At 53.9% G+C, this 19,642-nt stretch overlaps 1 protein-coding gene across 1 annotated transcript in view; it reads right to left on the reverse strand.

Moving 5' to 3' along the window:
• The window catches only part of PIWIL1 (piwi like RNA-mediated gene silencing 1), a 1,334,367-nt gene that overhangs the window by 225,021 nt on the left and 1,089,704 nt on the right, over nt 1-19,642 (reverse strand). The window contains exon 16 of the mRNA XM_069620111.1: nt 12,888-12,991. Within this exon, the coding sequence (XP_069476212.1) occupies nt 12,888-12,991 (104 nt within the window). The remainder of the gene's footprint in view (nt 1-12,887; nt 12,992-19,642) is intronic.

The following is a 19,642-nucleotide window of genomic DNA, read 5'->3' on the forward strand; positions in this document are numbered from 1 at the left end:
AGAAACATCCCTTGGGCGACGGCCCAATGCCACAGATCGGGCCGGGGACCTGGTTTCCGCCCTGCTTCCCGATGTAGAACTTCGTGGTGGTGTTGTCGGTGAAGATCCTCACCACCTTGCCCTTGAGGGATGGAAGAAAAGACCTGAGGGCCCAGAACACCGCGCGGAGCTCCAAGATGTTGATGTGGAGAGACTTCTCCTCTGGGAGCCAAAGGCCTCTCGCGTGAAGATCTCCGGAGTGTGCTCCCCAACCTTCCAGGGAGGCATCCGTCGTCACCTGGTGACCTGGGGTCTGAAAGTCTGTGCCCGCCCACAGTACCCCACCACCGGATCGCCTGACGGAACGGCTCGTTGAGGGATCCTGTCCTCGAAGCTGCCCATCGACTGGATCCAGCGGGCGTCGAGGAACTCCTGTAAGGGTCTCATCCGAAGCCTGCAAAGGCGCACCAGATAAATGCAGGAGGACATCATCCCAAGGAAGGACTTGATAGAGCTTACCCTGGCCATGTCCGTGGCCAGCAGACGCTGCACCTTGCCCAGAATGGTCCTGGTCCTTTCCTACGACGGCGAGGCCAGCCGCGCCACTGTGTCGAGCTTGGCTCCCAGAAACAGGGCGACTTGCGACGGAAGCAGGTGGGATTTTGGAAAGTTGATGGAGAATCCTAGGTCCGTGAGCAGCTGGACGGTCTTCGCAGTGTGCTCCACGGCGAGCTCCCTCGTCCCTGCCCGGATGAGCCAGTCGTCCAGGTAGGGGTAGACGTGGCTCCCCTGTAGGCGCAGCCGCGCCGCCACCGGTGCGAGGCACTTGGTGAACACCCTGGGTGCCGTCTTCAATCCGAACGGGAGGGCCTTGAACTGGTAGTGCCGCCCTTGGACCACGAACCTGAGGAACTTCAGTGTCTTTTTAGAATGGGGATGTAGAAGTAAGCATCCTCCAAGTCCAACGACGACAGGAAATCGCCCTCCTCCAGCTGTCCCAGCACATGCTGGATGGTGACCATACGGAACTTCTGTGCCTTGATGTACTTGTTCAGTCGTCGTAGGTCCAGGATGGGGCGCCATCCTCCTGTCTTCTTTTTTACGAGGAAGTACCTTGAGTAAACTCTGGAGCCCCGAAGCCTCTTTGGGACGAGCTCGATGGCACCCTTCTTGAGCATCGCCCTTACTTCCAACAGTAGTTGAGGGACGTGATTTTCCTTCCTGGCCACGGGTGGAACGCGAGGGCACTTCTTCTGAAACTCAAGGGCGTGCCCTTGGGCCAGGGCGTCCAGCACCCAATGGTCGGTGGAGATGGACTCCCACACGCTGACGAATCTCGCCAGCCGGCCTCCCACCGGGGTGCTTCGGCGGGGGCCCGACCCCACGGTCGGTTCAATCTCGTTTGGAGGCCGCCTTGCCTCCTTGACCTCCTTGTCGACGACCACGGGCACCACCTGACTTGCCGTGTCCCCTGTAGGCTTCCTGGGACGAAGATCTTGCCGCTTGGCGGTAAGTGGAGGAGCCACTGCCGGATCCCTTGGAGGCACCTGGTCTGCCTCCAGAGCTCCGAAAGGACGGCCGTCGTTGTTGGAGCACTCCCAGTGCCCGGGCAGTCTCTGTGTCTGTCTTGATGGCCTGAAGGGACTCATCAACCGCCTTCCCAAAGAGGTTGTTCCCGTCGAAGGGCATGTCCAAAACCTTGGTTTGTACGCCCTTGCGGAAATCCGTGGCCTTGAGCCATCCTCGTCGTCTCAAGCAAACGCCGTTGCCCAACTGACGGAAACCGGTGTCGGCGATGTCCGTTGCCACCGTGATGGCGTGGTCCGAAGCAATCTCCCCCTCCTGTAGGATTTCAAGGGCTCAGCCCTTTTGGTGTCCGGAAGGACGTCTAACAGAGGGGCGATTTGGAACCACAACTCCGTCGTAGCGGGCTACGATAGCCAGGGCGTTGGCCGCCTTAATAGTCGTCGCTGCGGATGAGATGATCCGTCGTCCCATCGTGTCCAACTTCCTGCCCTCGCCGTCCGGCGGGGAAGTTGATGTCGAGGCCGGTGCCCCCCCCAGCTTTCTTCTTTGCCGGCGCCGAGACGACCGAATCCGGGGTAGGTTGTGCCCGAAGGCACAAGGGGGCAGCGTCGGGGACCCGGTACTTCTTCTCGTACCGGTCCCTCTTTGCAGGCGCCGTGGCAGGGTTCTTGAGGAGGGCGAGCCCCTCATCCCAGATGTCACCAAGAAGCGGTACGGCGAGGACCGTCTTCCTTTTAGCCTCGCGCCGTTGGTAAAGGAACCCTTCTTTCTTCTTGGCAGAGCTAAAAAAGCTGGGATGCCCTGGAAATCATGGCATGAAAGGATCCAATCTCGTCGGGCGGGGACGCCCGAGCAGGAGGCGACGGGGGACACGTCCCGTCGTCGCCTCCGTCGTCATCTGTACCTGTCGTAGCCGTGTCCGTGCCTGCATCATCCCTGTGGGTAGTAGACGTAGGTGGCGTAGGATGCGTCCTCCTCTTATGCGGTGGACTTTCCGAAGGTCCTGGCTCCGGTTCCCCCGTCGGGTCTGGCTCAGGTACCTCCGTCAGGGGAAGGGGCAACCTTGTCCTTATCTCTGAGCATAAGGACTGAGTCGCTGACAAAATGACCGCCGAAGTGGCCTGTGGCGCCGGAAACGACAGGCGCGAGGGCTCTTGAGGAGCCTCGTCGGTCACACCGTCGCTCTCGTCGGGATCCCTCCCGATGGGCTAGGCCTCTTCCACGACTTCGATGAGCTCTTCTTCAGAGGTCGTGTCCGTATCCACGATGGCCACCAGCCCCTCCCCCACCTTTTCCAACGAGGACTTCCTGGGGGGTCTTATCAATGGGCCTGAAAGACGCCCCCCTCTGCGGTGGCAGAGACTCTGGGTCCCGAGGTCGCCTCCACTGGTGTAGGCTCCACAGGCTGAGCCAGGGAACGGCGACATCCTCAATCGAGGTCTTAGCAGGGTGAATTAAGGCCATCGTCACCTTCTGTACGCCTGGGGCCTTCACCTTGGGGGAGGGTGGGGGGGGGTATCGGGGAGGGGAGGGTCCGAGCCTCGCTCCCCCTCTGCCGGAATCTTTGAGATCGACTGGGGCCTCTCCAGAAGCTTCGCCGGGTTCTCGGACTTCCTCTTACCTAAGCCAGAGCGTTGGCTCGTGGTTGATGGCGCCGGGGAGGATGCGCCCTGCCTGGCAGCCAAGGAGCCCGACCGTTGGGCGCTCCCGGTGCTCGCGAACTCGCGGTGCTTAGCCTTTTGTTGGGCCCCCGTCGCCGGGGCACCCTCACAGGACTTAGAAGACCGCTCTGACTTCTTTTTCTTCTCCTCGCCTGACGGGCTCTTCCCTTCCAGCCAGTTGGTGAGACGGAGGTGGTGATCCTTCATGGTCCCGTCCGACATGTTCCCACAAAACGCAGTCCTTCTCCGTGTGCGTCTTGTCCTCATGGAGAAGGTAGAGGCATAACAAATGCTCTTCCTCCTTGAAAACATTCTGAAGCTGGCATCCAGGGCAGGTCCTGAACAGCTTCCAGGGCGTCGAGCTTCCTTTCTCCTGGGCCATGTCCGGGGTAGGCCTCGGAACTTCTGGAATCCTCCAAAAGCTTAACTCGACAAAATCTTCACCCTTGAGGGGCGTAGAAAACTCCAAAACGGATCCCCGTTGATCGGATGTAGAAACGGTGGAGCTTGAGGCTCTATCTAACCGAAAAACGAGAAAAATCTCCTGAAGAAGTGCAAAAACGCAGCAAAAGCTCGAGAGCTACAGCATGAGGACTCCCAACACTTGAACGTGCGGTAAAAATCTGAGGATGGCTGCCAGAGGCGGGGCTTAGGGAGAGGGCAGTCATTGGCTGGGGGCAGTATGACCCAGAGACCAGTGATTGGTTACTACTAAGACAGATCAGAAACAAAACTGATACTGATTTATTTCTATACCGAGGATTCCCGGCCTGACGACGGGGAATATGCATGAGCATGTGAATCCATGCCAGACCCCATGCTGGAGAAGGAGGATGAGACAGGCCCAGCATGCCCCACCAGTGCAGCCACCGTTACCACATCGGAAGCCCCCAATCCCTCGCATCAGAGCCACCCCTTCAACTAAACACCTGAGCAGATCTACACCCTCTACCGGCTTGACCGTGACACCATCACCACAATAGTGGACCTGATACACAACGACACAGTGAGCCTCATAGAAATACGCACCGCCATCCCCTCTACTGAAGATAGTGTCTGTGCTCCACTTCCTTGCCACAGGCACCTACCAGCACACAGTGGGGCACATGCATGGCATATCACAACCCTTATTTTCCCAGATACTGAACCAAGTGCTGGATGCCCTCCTCAAGTACACAAGGCACTACATATCCCTACCACGGACTCCCCAGGAAATATTCGATACAAAAGTTGCCTTCCATGCACTGGCAGGCATGCTAAATTGTGTAGGTGCCCTTGACTGCACCCACGTGGAATTGGTGGCCCCGCATGCCATGGAGGTGGTGTATCGCAACCGCAAGCAATACCACTCCATCAATGTGCAGATGGTATGCAACGCCAGCAAGATCATCACACGTTGTTGTGCCCGATATCCCGGATTAACCCATGACTCTAAGGTACTTCGGAACTCCACGCTACATGGAGCGACATGCTGGACGACGTGCCTGGCTGCTTGGTGAGTTGGGCCATGGCAGTGCAATCTGGGTTGTGAGGTGGGTGGCTGCATACTCCAACTGGGTGTGAATGGGAGGTGCGGGGGGATGCATACTCCATCTGGCTAGGAAGGGGGGATGCATACTCCACCTGGCTGGGAATGTTGACATCAGTGCACGATGTGCACATCACCGAACACTGTGCACCAAAGCAACTGAAACGGTACATGACAACCAAATCCCATAGTGATGAAGTAAGGCCGACACCTATTACTACATGACTAACGGGTAACCAGCCCACATTCCACAACACAAGCACCACTCATCAGCGGCCCTCACACACCGTAAGGTCATCCTGCACTATGCACTGCATATGCACTATGTTGCTGTCTCCAGCATATCACCACATAGGACAGACATCCCTGGGAGTGCACTGAACTGAGTCGACCAGGGATACCACAGTGTGTCACTGGTTCGGCACACCCATAGGAGTGCCACATGTCACCATGGAACTGATCAGTGCAGAATGCCCAATATAGTACTGACTACAGCCAACGCTCCCTACAACCAAATCCCACAGAACACAACTCATCACTGATTTTACACTAACACTGCTATATGCATATACGATGCACGTGCAACAAGATGTGAGTGCACACCATGACCCATCTTGAAGATGCAACCCACATCATTAGTCTATTGCACAGGACACATAGCGGGACCAGAAATGGGGCCAATGCATCCAGGGACATGTGCATGTGGGCACAAATTACCTGCTGCCATGTGAGACTAGTACAGTTGTCCAATCTGAATGTGCGAACATTTACCTTCATTCCCCTCTCATGCAGGTGATGGTGGCTATCCTTTGAAGCCATGGCTCATGACCCCTGTCCGAAACCCACAGCACAGGCACGAGGAGGACTGCAATAGTACCCATACCCGTACACGTGTGGTGATTGAGCAGACCTTTGGCCTGTTGAAAGCACGATTTCGCTGCCTCAGCCGGTCGGGTGGGGCACTCTTCTACTGCCATGAGAAGGTGGCCAATATCACCATGGCATGTGTAATGCTGCACAATATGTGGATCCGTCGGAACGTGCCCCTGCCCCCTGACATGGAACTGCTACAACCTGATGATGATGAAGGGGAGGAGGAAGATGTGGCAGGACATCATCACGGTGCCGATGCACAGGAGGGACGTGCTGTGCGGCAGTCATTGATCGCACAATATTTCAGACACACAAGTCAGCAGAGGGTGACAATGTCAGGACATAAGGCACTGGGTGTGGGGATACATGTACACTATGCAAGATTAAATGACACATGCGCAATGATCATTGTCCACTCTGGTAATTTTTTTTAACACAACCGGTGTATTGAAAGTAAATATATAAATGTGAAAAACAAACCCTCCACCACCCTCACTCCCCTCCCCCACAACCTCCTCCCCCTCCCACCACAACAACCCCACACACCCTCACCCCCCTCACACCACAACTCCCCCACACCCCTACCACCACAACAAACCCACACTAGTCCCATAGGGTCCACGCAGCCCACATGAGGCTGCCAGTATAGTCACTCTGCGCTCCCGGAGCCAGGGGGAGGCATGTCCAGTTGGCACTGCGCACGGAGCGACCGACGGAGCGGGCTGGTCTGGGTGGAGTTGCTCGTGGACGGTTGGTCTTCATGCTGAGGCTGTGGCCCGGGATGAGCAACCTCCAAAGCATCGGCTATACGGCCGAGCACCTTGCAGAGGGAGTTAGTGTTTTCGGTTATGGACTGGCCCAGTGCCCTCAAATCTGCACACCACTCCTCCCTGGCCTGGCCGTTGTCCTGCACAAATTCCAATATCAGGGCAGAGAGCTGGTCAGCTCACTGTGCACCGGCGGATGAACCAGTGGCCCTGCTGGGGATCGGGCTGAGATGTCCTGCCGGCGCTTTCTCAACGGGACTGTATACAGGACTGCCATGTCCCTGTGTCTGTTCTTGGCCAGACTGCTCCAGTGTGTCGTTATCACCAGAGTCCCTGGATACCTGGGGGTTTGACAAAACTTCAGGGGTGTGCACAACTGCCACAGTGTCTTCCACAGTTGTTCCCCAGATGTCATTGGGGCTGTCCTCAACTTTGAGGGGGGCCGTGGCTGCCACCGCCCCAGCCACACTGGGCTCCTCAGACGGTGGCGTTGGGCAGATGTTTGCAGGCAGTGCAGTGAGGGGGTGGTGCACCCTCCATGGGCCACCCTCCATGGGCCTTGCTGGTGGTGTACCTCCCAGTGGTGTCTTACTCGCTGGGACACGGGGGCCCCTGCCTTGGCCCCTGGATCTGCAGGCATGGTTGCTGTCCTGCTACTCACTGTCATGCTCACTGCCTGTGGGGGTGGAAGAGAGGGACGGCATGAGTGATGTTTGGATAGCCAGCATTCATACATGGCTACGATTGCACATTCACACAATTGTGAGTAATCGGCATTTGTGTAGGGAACGGCATGTCATTCCATCGATCGGTGGTAAATGCATTCATTGTCTGAGTCACTCATGTTGGCCATGTACTGTGCTGTCTAACATGCACACTGTTTACATCAACGACCCTGTGTGCCCCATGGAATTAGCAACTTTGTGTGGTATGTGTCATGTACGTTACGGCCTTGCACCAGGCACTGGCTTGGGTCTCACTTGCTTCGGCATAATTTACAGGGGGTGTGTGTGTGTGGCCGACCATGCGTCACTCTTTGGCCAGACGTTAGCAGTGACTTTCATCACATTTGTCTTAGCAGTATTTACTTTGGACACTCACCTCCATCAGCGGATGACGTGGCGCCACAATCCATTTCACTGACCCCTTCAATGGATTCTGCCCCTATCATGCTCGCACATGTCTCCTCCCACGTCATGAGCTTTATTGGAGAACTTGGTTCTCCTCCGGTCTCCAAGGCCTGGTTTTGGTTTGCAGAAAGGATGCCCCGCATCCTCAGACGCAGGTCATCCCACCTTTTGCGGCAATCCTTTACCGTGCGGGGGGTGTTGCCCACTGCGCTCACCTTCTGGCATACTAGTGCCCAGATTTCCTTTTTTTTCCAACACCACCTCCCTCCTCATGTTGCTGCTACACAGAGTCTCAGCATGCTCGTGTAGGGTGTCTATGAGCATTTGTAGCTCATCTGGGCTGGACGGCTCCTTTAGGAGGCGGGCAGATCCCTTCTTTGGTGCTTTGGGCATTCCTGGGTGGTTGTAGGAACTTTCCGGTCAATCACATGTGTGCCAGAGGTCCTGTGTGGTGAGGATGGCAATGGATTGTGTTTTTAAAGATGGCCGCCGTGCTCCTTCCCGTTCCTGTGCGATGACGCTATTTCCGGTTCCGCAATTTAACGGTGACCGTAAATAACGGTGACGGCTATTTACAGTCACCGCTATTGACGCGTTCGTCTATGGCGATAGTGTTGTCTACGGTGCGATTCATGCCAGTAGGGGTTTTTTCAGGCCCTTTTGCGGCATGGCGCTAGTTCCCTAACCAGCATGGCGCAAAGCTCGTGCCCGCGAACTCGTAATAGTGTGCTTTTAGCGGGCTACTGCCAGCTCAGACACGTTATTAGCACCATGCCGGTAAGGGACGTACTTACCTCCAAACTCGGAATGAGGGCCTATGTCTTCGTGTAATCGCCATTGGGGTAGTGGGAAATCTCTGCTGAGTACGTCTGCCACAAGATCGTGTTCCCCTGGAACAGATTGTGACAACAGGAACATGCGTTTGAGAGCCCACTTCCAAATGTTCTGGGAAAGTTTGGACAGCCCTGGAGAGCGAGTGCCCCCTTGTTTGTTTAGATAGTACATGGCCGTGGTGCTGTCTGTAAGGATCAGGACCGTCTTTCTTTGTAGTTTTGTCTGAAAGGCTTTCAGACTTTTGAATATCGCTAATCGCGCCAACAGATTTATGTGGTTGGATGCTACTTCTGAGGGCCAGACTCCGTGCGCTGTTTGCTGAAGTAGGTGAGGGGGCCCCCCACCCCATGAGAGATGCGTCTGTAGTGAGTGTGCTTCTACTGCAGGGATGATGAAGGACTTTCCCTTCAAGAGGTTTTCCCTCGACCACCATTGTCCGCAGGCCTGACACCACTGGCTTTAAGCCACTCTTGATTGGGACGCATGCACAGCCGCGCGTGCTGAACCAAATAAATGCATGACGCCATCATTCCCAACAGTCGCATTGCCTTGCGTACTGTCACCTCCTGACTGGCTACACATTGAGGGACTTGAAACATGTTTTGGACCCTCTCGGAGGGGGAAGACCAGGTCGTCCTTTGTTTGAATAAGAGCTCCTAGGAATTGCTTGACTTGGGTCTAAGCTGGATTTCTTCTTGTTGATCGAGAATCCCTGGCTGAATAAGAGGTCTATCGTCTTTTTGGTGTTTTGACAGGCATGTTCCATAGGAGTCCCGTTATTAGGCAGTCGTCGAGGTAAGGATAAACTGGGCTGGATAATCTGCGCAGGTGTGCTGCTGCCACTGACAGTACCTTTGTAAATACATTTGGTGCTGAGGCAATGCCGAAGAGTAGTACCTTGAACTGATCGTGCTCGTCTTCCATCTTGAATCTGAGGTATTTTCTGTGAGCTGGAAACAGTGAAATATGAAAGTATGCATCTTTCATGTCCAATGTTGCCAAGTAGTCCCCCAGTGTGAGCAAGGAAATTACTTTCTGTAGAGTGACCATACAAAACTTTGAGGTTTGACATATTTGTTCGCTGGGCACAAATCTAATACAGGGCGCATGGTGAGATCCTTTTTGGATACAAGGAAGTACACTGAATAGATACCATTGTTTACCTGTAGAAGTATGACTTCTATGGCGCCCTTTTCCTGCAGGGTCTCGATCTCTTGTAGCAGGATGCGCAGGTGTTCCGGCGTCTTGATCGTGGAAGTCAGAATTGGGGGGTGCGGCAGAATTATATGCAGTACCCGTGGGCAACAGTTTTGAGTACCCACTGGTCTGTTATCCCCTCCTGTGCTTGAAGAACTGATGTTAGATGCCCCCCGACCGGGGAGGCATGGGAGGGGACTCTTATCTGCTGGTCATTTCTGACCCAAGGCTGGGGAGCCTGTAGGGGTGGAATTTCAGCCCCTTCCTTTTCCACGCCGTTGACCTCTTGCAGGATATGGGGTGGTGTAGCAGGTTCCCTGGGGCAAGGACCATTTATTTCCTGAGCCATATTGGTTGTGAGGGAAGTGTTGGTCATGAAAGGAACGTCCCTCTCCCTGTGGAACGCCTCTGGATGATTTCGTCAAGGGTATTGAGGGTGTTGTGCTCCTTTTTAGCAGTTTCGAGCACTTCATCAACCGCTTTCCCAAATAAGTTAGTCTCCTCCACCGGTTTATTAGTGAAGTTTGGGTTTCTGGTTTGAAACCAGAGTTTCGGAGCCATGCGTGCCTTTTTAGGGGGGTACCTTGTGCCAAGGTCCTGCCAGCTGTTTCTGCTGCATCTAAAGAATACTCTGATTAACCAGTTTGCCCTCAGTTACAATGGAAAACAGGCGAGCCCGCAGCGGTTCAGGGACTTCTTGAAGGCCTTCTTGTAGCATTTTTCATTGTGCGTCTGAATAGCTAGCCAACCAAGTTTTGTTATTAGCTATGCGAGTGGAAAAAGCTGTGGCAGTTGTGACCCTTTTCCCTAGTACGTCTAACCTTTTGCACTCCTTATCAAGGGGTGCTTCCCCTGCAGACAGGGGATCCCTGCACTCTTCCTGCTTGTAGTTACCACCAGGGAATCTGGAGTAGCATGGCCCCTGATGTAAAGGGGATCAGAAGGGGAGGGGCGAAACAGCTTTCTACTCTAGGATTGACTGCCCTTGTTAGGGTGGGTCTCAAAGAAGGAGCCAACCATTTCTTGATTGAATTCAACAAAGGAATAGCCTGGGTAGCCGGTGGTTTTTCTTTCAGGAGGTCTTCGACAAAATCAGCCTCTGGTACAACTTCCTGAGTAGCAATCTGGCAATGTTCAGCTGCCCGCCTTAAAATGGCGTTAAATGCCATCTGGTCGTCAACTGGAGAGGCCTGTCGAGTGGGTGTGGTAGGGGGGGATCCATGCACAGGGCGTCAGGTTCCGGTGTTAGAGTAGGTGGTGCCCATGGCTGAGGAATGACCCGGTAGTGGTTGTCCTCCCACCCTTCTGTGGGATCAATGTGCTCATCCACAAGGTCCCCCAATGGATATTCATCTTTATCATATTGATCTACAGAGAACTCATCCTCAGTGAGGTCATATGACTCTTCTTCATCCTGAAAAGGATGAACAGTCCTTTGAAACTTTGCAACAGGTGGAAAATAACTCTTTTCTCAAGGCCTTTTCGGTGTGGACTTCTCCGAGAGTGCCACAAACCTCTCTAACCTATTCATGCACCCCTCAAACTTCTCTCTGGTCCATATTGAGGAACCAGAGGGGTCTAGGGGTGGAAAAGGCTTTTGTAGTTGGTCTTCTGTTGCAGAACGTCGAGATCTTTCTTTTAACGTCGAAGAAAGAGACCCAGGGGCCTCTGAAAAGTCCTTTCGAGTTTCCGACGGTTGTGGCACGTACTAGGCCTATCTGTAGATTCCGACGAATCCTTATGTTTATCTCTAGGTTTCGATGAGTCCTTCGACCGTTTCTTCTGATTTGACACCAAAAATATCCTAGCAATGCTTTCGTTAATATCTGGTGTTACAGTAGAGTGTTTGGGGTGGGCCTGCAGTTGCTTTCGGCATAACCGGGGCCTTCTGTTCCGCTGAGACCTTCTGATGCGTCTCGATGGACACTTAAATATTGGTGGTAGCGCCCTTTGATTAAGACGGCACGGTCGCATGCCGCGTCTTTGATAGTCGATCGGCAGACAATGCTGAACTATCCGGTGTGCCCGCAAGCGCGATGGACTGTTTCGCCGAAGACGCACCGCAGGTTGCGTCTTTGGTGTGGGAAGAGTGTGCGTCCTTGTCGCCGGGATCTACAGTCCCCATAGCAGGACTCACGTCGTGACTGTTGGGGCCGGGGAAGGACGACGTGGAGCGTTCCGCCGTGAGGTCTATGGCCTCAGATTCGAAGCCCTGGTGGTCACTAAGCCCCTCGTCACACTCTGCGGCTGCGGGAGAACTACTCCTGCAACATTCTGTAGGCTGCCCACCGTTTAACACGGCACTCCGTTAGTGTCTTCGGACGCAGGAGTTTACAAGCCGAGCAGGCCGCTTTATTGTGGTTAAGGGGAAGACACCTAGGTGTTTGTCTTTCCACAGGAATTTGGTCTTGCATGAAGGACAAAACCTAAATGGAGTCCTCTCCATAGTGGAGGAATAACACAGTGATGACAAGACCAAGGGAACAAGGAGAGGAAAGGGCAAGGCATTCTTAAAAAAAGGAAATGTCCACCCTAACCCCACTCTCCCTACTTGCAGGCTGGATCACTTTCAGTCGAAGGTCCGCGGAGCAGGCTTCGGCGTAGGTCAGGAAACAGCCGTTGAGACCAAAGGCCGAGAAGTAGAACAATAGCAATGTCTCTGAAGAGCTCCGCATAAGGCGGCCAGCACACTGGGCACAAAAGAAACAACCTGAGGGACCTCGACGCGTGAGGGATTTTGAGTACACTACACGTCACGGATAGTGTTACAGGCACGCCCATGTCGACGTCCCCTTTCGATTCTCGAAAGACAAGATGCAATACTCTGCGGTAATCCACTGGATGTCAGACTATATGCACAGCATGTGATTCTAAGCAGATTAACAAGCATCAGAATCACTTGTTTCTTTATTCTCCTACTTGATCTCTTTGATCTCAATTTCTCCTCATGGTTCTTTACCTCCTGCTCCCGCCCGTTCAAAGTCCCCTTTTCATTCTTTTATTTTACTTGACCATTCATTTGAATGTGCTTCCAATCACCCTAAGCACTAATTCGTCCTACTCTCTGTTCCGAACTCAGCTCAAAGAACACTTCTCATCTAACTAGTCCTTGCTGGTTTTTCTCGATGTTGCCACCTTTTCTACAGTTTTAATTATCTTCAGCTTTTTGGCGTAAAGAGCTCAATAAATATGAATGAAATACCAATAAATAATGTCTATACTTATATACTTATGTCATGAAATTAAAAGGAATATTCGTAAGCTTAACGCATTCATCGACAACTGATGACTACGTATGATTCATGTGTCCAACTTAAGTGAAATTTTAAAAAACATACATAAAAGAAAATATTTACCCTTCTTTTCACAATGCTTTATGAACATTTCTTACCGAGTCATTCCAGCATTTAGGCTTGCAACAAATCCTGCAATAGATCGTCTTCCTGCTGTATTGTCATGGTAGCAATCAATACCTACAATCATCACCTGTCGCAGCTAACAAAAAATATGGTCATGTCATACCAATTACAATTAGCACCTACGCCACTTCAATAAGAGACAAATATGAAAGTTCTAGACGTAACATGCAGACACATTAAATATGGGTACAATATAAGTACTAACCTGTAAAGAACAAGTTATTTACCTGTAACTCTTGTTCTCCAGCATGGGTCTTGCATCGACTCACATGCTCATGAATATTACACGTAGGCAAGCTGGAAATCCTCAGTAAGACCAAGCAGTTTAGCTTTAAGCTCAAAACTGCTAGTCTCCTGTATTGCCCATCAGTGTCACTTTTGACTGCTCCAGCCAATGACACTCGTCCTCCTAAGCTGGTGGCCACCTTCAGATTTGGTCACCCAAGCAAAGTGGCAGCAGATCCATAGGGGAAGGGGGGAGGCTTCACATGTGAATCCATGCTGGAGAACAACAGTTGCATGTAAGTAACTTGTTCCTTTTCCAGCAAGGGATCTTGCACGGATTCGGATGCTCATGAATATGGTTATACAGTATTACATATGCACAACCAATGGCGGTGGCAGGGCTCACAGAAGCAGCACACTTACCCCTGGAACAGACTCACCTCCAACAGACCGGTTGAGCAGCACTGCTTGGCCGACCGATGACTGCTCTCTGGAAAACATGTCGATACAGTAGAATCTCATGAAGGTGCGAGTAGTGTGATGAATCCGATGGAGTGATCACTGATTTCCAGGTGGTGACCACCTCCCACGTGGCCAGGGGACTGCAGCCGCTACCTGATCTGGACCCTGGGGGGCAGCTATATGAGGGATAATCACATGGATCGGGAGAGGGGAGGGGACAACCTCAGGGAAGATGTCATGGCTTCATCGGGTGAGACATTGTATGCTCAATTTTCCCTTTAAGATAACCCTCCCATGTGGAATACCCTCATGGCCTATTGTCATACCTTTCCTCCTTCGATGAACCATAGAGAAAGTCTTATCCCCAGACCTATAGGTCAACCTTCAATATTATTGGTTTGTCTTATGAAACTGCCTTCACTGGTTCCACTCAATCATCCAGGACCAATACTTATTATGAAAGGGGAAAATTGAATTACAAACACCCTTGCAAATATGTAAATTTATGCAGTGTAAGTGCATGGGAAAATCGAACAAAATATAGCAAGAGGATATATTAGCCAACCAGTGTGTGAATCCATGAAGCACTGGCAGGAGAGTACACCAGGCAATCACAAGTGTCTGAATACAAGAAACCCTGGCAGGAGAGTACACTAGGAAATCAAAAGTGTGTAAATACAAGAAGCCCTGGCAGGAGAGTATACCGGGCAATTATAAGTAGGTGGATACCAGAAGTCCTGAGAAGAAACATCAGAAATGTGTTGGGAAACTCAGAGAGAAAGAATTACCCAAGTCAAACAGCATTTATTTGAAGAATCCAGAGGAAAGGTACCACCCTCTGGAACAAGGACCTTTCCCCTTGATAAAACTGTTGGAGCCATATATTCTTCCTTTTTGTTAACACTTTTTCACCTTCGAGGTTTAGTTTATAGTGTGAGCATCAGATTAGAACTTATACAGGAGGTTTACAGGAAAAGGCCTGCATCTCTTCACACTCGCCTGGCCGATATGCATGCCTTCAAGGAGGCCAGATGCAAAGGTTCCAACAGAGGCCCCACCAGTTTAGACAGTATGACATTTAGTTCTGATGCCGGGGCATGAGCCTTCACTGGAGGAAATGTTCTGAAGAGGCCCTTGAGGAACTCCTTCATGAGCCTGTGACACCACAGGGAGAGATTGCCTGGAGCCCGGGTGTACGCGGATATGGCGGCCAGATGGACTTTGATAGAGGCATGACCAAGGCCAGCGAGAACAGGCACAGGAGTAGCTGCAGCAGCGCCACACCATGCAGATAAATATTCTGTGGCTGGCACCACACTGTAAAGTGCTTCCACTCATGGTTCTAGCACACTAGCATAGAGGGGGGGCCCTCGCCTTCTCTAGAATCTTCTACATTCCAAAGGCAGCGAGTACAGCAACATTTTAGGGCTGCAGGAACCAGGGTGTGAGGCTCAGATGGAACAGGTTACTTACCTGTAACTGTTGTTCTCCAGCATGGGTCTGGCATGGATTCACATGCTCATGAATATTCCCCGTCGTCAGGCTGGGAATCCTCGGTAAAGAAAAAATCAGTATCAGTTTCGTTTCTGATCTGTCTTTCGTAGTAGTAACCAATCGCTGATCTCTGCGTCATACTGACCACAGCCAATGACTGCCAACTCCCTAAGCCCCGCCTCTGGCAGCCATCTTCAGATTTGGTAGCACGTGAAGTGGCAGTATGACCAAGTGAAGAGCCGCAGAGGGGTAGGCGGGAGGGTTCGCATGTGAATCCATGCAGGTGAGTAACTTGTTCCTTCTCCAGCATGGGGTCTGGCATGGATTCACATGCTCATGAATAAGAGAATACATAGCAGTACACACATGCACAACCACGGGAGGTGGCAAAGGCTCAACATTAAGCAATACAACAACTCAACATTAAGCATCTCTTACCTCCTCACCAGGCTCACCTTAAGCGAACAGGTTGCGCAGCACTGCTTGGCCGACCCTGGACTCCTCCCTGGAATTCCGATCGACGCAGTAGAATCTCGTGAAGGTGTGCGTCGACCTCCACGTAGCAGCCCTGCAGATGTCCAGCAGGGGCACACCAGATAGGAACGCCGTAGTAGCAGCGATCGCTCTGGTCGAATGGGCTCTCGGACGGCCTGCAGCGGTCGGTTAGCCAACCGGTGGCAATGCATGATGCAGCCGGAGAGCCATCTGGAAATAGAAGACTTCGAGAGAGCCTTCCCTTGATTCACATGTCCAAAGTTCACAAACAGCTGTGATGTCCTCCGAAAACTCTTTGTGCGGTCCACGTAGAACTTCAGCGTTCTAGCCACATCCAGCGAGTGCAAAGTCCTCTCGGCTCGTTAAGATGGAAATCCGACGGCACCTTGGGCATAAAGGAGGGGTGCGTCCTAAGCACCACCCTCGAGGCATGGAAAGTCAAGTATGGTGCTTTGCAGGATAGGGCCTGGATCTCTCCCACTCGTCATGCGGAGGTAATGGCCACCAGGAATGCAGTCTTCCACGACACAAACCTCATCGTTGTGGAGTGCATCGGCTCGAATGGGAGCCCCATGAGCCTAGTCAGCACCACGTTAAGTTCCCACGCCGGGGCCTTCACCGACGGGAACGACCGGAACAGTCCTTTCATTAACTCTTTCACCAGTCGATGGGACCACAGGGACGTCCGTCTTGTGGTTCTGGTATATCTGGAGATCGCCGCCAGGTGAATCTTAATGGAGGCATGGGCAAGCCCAGCCTTTGCCAGCGATAGCAGGTACGGCAGCACCTGAGGGGCCGTAATCCGTAGGGGGTTGATCTTCTGTGCTTGGCACCAGATAGAGAACCTCTTCCACTTGTGACCGTAGCATTTGAGAGTCGAGGACGCCCTGGCCTTTGCAAGAACCTCTCTGCAGTCGGCCGGTATAACGTACCCTCCAAACTCTAGCGCTGCAGGAGCCAAGCCTGCAGGTTCAGCGACGCCGGGTTGTGGTGGAAGATGGCGCCTCCTTCTCTGGAGAGAAGATCCGCGTCCGCCGACAGCTTGATGGATGGGGACGTTGACAAGTCCACAAGGTCCGGGAACCAGATCTGCCTCGGCCACGCCGGTGCGACGAGGATCATCCTGCACCGGGACCTATTGAGCTGTTTGATGAGTCGAAGCAGCAACGGAGGGAACGCATACAGGTATAGGCCGTCCCATGGGAACGAGAACGCATCGCCCATGCTTCTCGGCTGGGGAAACCTGCTGGCGAACCTCTGGCACTTCGAGTTTGTCGCTGTTGCAAACAGGTCGATTTGGGGTTTGCACCATCGTCGGAAGAGTTGACCCACCTGATCCTGGCGCAGCTCCCACTCGTGACACGCGCGCAGCTCCCTGCTGAGCGAGTCGCCGATGGTGTTTCTTTCTCCTGCCAGGTGGAAGGGAACCAGGAACATCTCCTGGGCGACCGCCCAGTGCCACAGATCCTGCGCCTCCTTGGATAGGGCTGGCTATCTGGTACCTCCCTGCTTCCGTATGTAAAACATTGTCGTGGTGTTGTCCGTGAAGATCCGCACCACCTTGCCCTTGAGCTACGGGAGGAACGATTTGAGAGCCCAGAACACGGCTCGGAGTTCCAGGATGTTGATGTGCAGGAGCTTCTCCTCCGGGAGCCAGAGGCCTCTTGTGTGGAGATCTCCGGTGTGGGCGCCCCAACCTTCCAGGGAAGCGTCCGTCATCACCGTCTCCTGGTACGCCGGCGTCTGAAAGTCCTTGCCCGCCGTGAGGTGCGCTCGAACACCCCACCACTGAATCGCCTGCCGTAACACCTCGTTGAGGGGTACCCCGTCTTCGAAGGTGCCCTTTCGCCCGCGTCCAACGGGCATCGAGAAATTCTTGAAGAGGGCGCATCCGTAGTCTGCATAGGCGCACCAGGTAGATGCAAGAGGACATCATCCCCAAGAGGGACTTGATGGACCTCACCCTGGCCACGTCCGTGGCTAGCAGGCGCTGCACTTTGCCCAGAATGGTCTTCGTCTGTTCTTCCGACGGTGCCGCCAGGCGCCTCACTGTATCGAGCTTCGCTCCCAGAAACAGGGCCACCTGCGACGGCACCAGGTGGGACTTTGGGTAATTTATGGTGAATCCCAGGTCTGTGAGTAGCTGGACGGTCCTCGCAGTGTGTTCGACGGGGAGTTCCCTCGTCCTTGAGCGGATGAGCCAGTCGTCCAGGTAGGGGTAGACGTGAATCCCCTGCAGGCGCAGCCGTGCCGCCACAGGTGCTAGGCACTTGGTAAAGACCCTGGGGGCCGACTTCAATCCGAATGGCAGTGCTCTGAATTGGTAGTGGCGTCCCTGGACGACGAACCTGAGGAACTTTCGGTGACTTCTGAGGATGGGAACGTGGAAGTATGCATCCTCCAGGTCCAGCGACGATAGAAAGTCGCCTTCCTCCAGCTGTCCCAGCACGTGCTGGAGGGTGACCATCCTGAACTTTTGTGACCTGATGTATTTTTTCAAACGACGAAGGTCCAGGATGGGGCGCCAGCCGCCCGTCTTCTTCCTGACGAGGAAGTACCTTGAGTACACCCCGGAGCCTCTTCGGGACGGGCTCGATGGCGCCTTTCCTGAGCATCGCCCGTGCTTCCAACAGCAGTTGCGGGACGTGATTTTCCTTCCTGGCCACAGGTGGAATGTGAGGGCACTTCTTCAGGAATTCGATAGAGTGTCCTCTTGCCAAGGTATCCAGCACCCAACGATCGGTGGAGATGGACTTCCACACGCCGATGAACTTCGTCAGCCGGCCTCCCACCAGGGTGCTTCGGTGGGGGCCCGAGGCCACGGCCGGTTCAGTCCTGCTTGGAGGTGGTGGCCTTGCCGCCCTGGCCACCTTGCCGAAGGCGGCGAGGCGCTCCCTTGCTTGCCGCAACCCCTGTAGGCCTCCTGAGACGAGGAGCGTGCAACCTGGCGGTAGGACGACGAGCCACCGCTGGATCCCTTGGAGGCCACCATGTCTGCCTCCGGAGCTCCGAAAGGGCCGTCGTTGCTGAAGGGCTCCTAGAGCGCGAGCCGTCTCCGTGTCCGTCTTTATGGCTTGGAGGGATTCGTCCACCGCCTTCCCCAACAAGTTGCTGCCGTCGAACGGCATGTCCAACACCCTAGTCTGGACGTCCTGACGGAAGTCGGTCGCCCGGAGCCAACCCCGTCGTCGTAGGCAAACTCCATTGCCCAGCTGGCGGAACCCGGTATCGGCAATATCGGTTGCCACCGTTATGGCGTGGTCCGACGCCACCTCGCCTTTTTGAAGTATTTTCAGGGCCTCGGACCTCTTGTCGTCCGGTAGGAAGTCCAATATGGGGGCCATCTTAAACCAGAGCTCCCGGTCGTAATGGGCCACGATCGCCAGGGCGTTGGCCGCCTTTATCTTCGTCGCCGCCGACGAAATGACCCGTCGCCCCATGGCGTCCAACTTCTTTCCCTCGCCGTCCGGAGGGGAATTCGACGTCGAGGCTCCTGACCCCGCCGCTTTCTTCTTCGCCGCCGCTGAGACGACCGAGTCTGGCGTTGGCTGGGCCCTGAGGCACAGGGGAGCGGTCTCGGGGACCCGGTACTTCTTCTCATACCGGTCCCGTTTGGCTGGTGCCGTGGAGGGGTTCTTGAGTACTGACAGGCCCTCCTCCCAGATGTCATCGATTAAAGGCACCGCAATGACAGTCTCCCGGCACCGATAGAGGAAACCTTCCCTTTTCTGCTCCTCCGGGCAGAGCTGGAACAATTCGGAAGCCCTGGCGATCATGGCGTGGAATGAGCCAATCTCGTCGGGCGGAGATGCCCGTGCGACGGGAGACCCGTTCCGTCGTCGTCGCCCTCAGAACCCGTCGTCGAGCCCACCGCACCGTCATCTCCCGACTCGTGGGAGGATGAGGAGGGAACTGCAGGCCTTACGGGGGGGCGAGCGGAGGAGAGGACTGGGTCCTCCGTTGTTTGTTCTGAGGACTTCCTGACGGGCCAGGTTGCGGGTCCTCCGGCCTGGGCCGTGGTAATCTCGTCCTTATCTCAGAGCATAAGGAC

This window comes from Ambystoma mexicanum, chromosome 10 (genome assembly GCF_040938575.1).
Source record: "Ambystoma mexicanum isolate Mex_15411 chromosome 10, UKY_AmexF1_1, whole genome shotgun sequence".
Taxonomy (NCBI): domain Eukaryota; kingdom Metazoa; phylum Chordata; class Amphibia; order Caudata; family Ambystomatidae; genus Ambystoma; species Ambystoma mexicanum.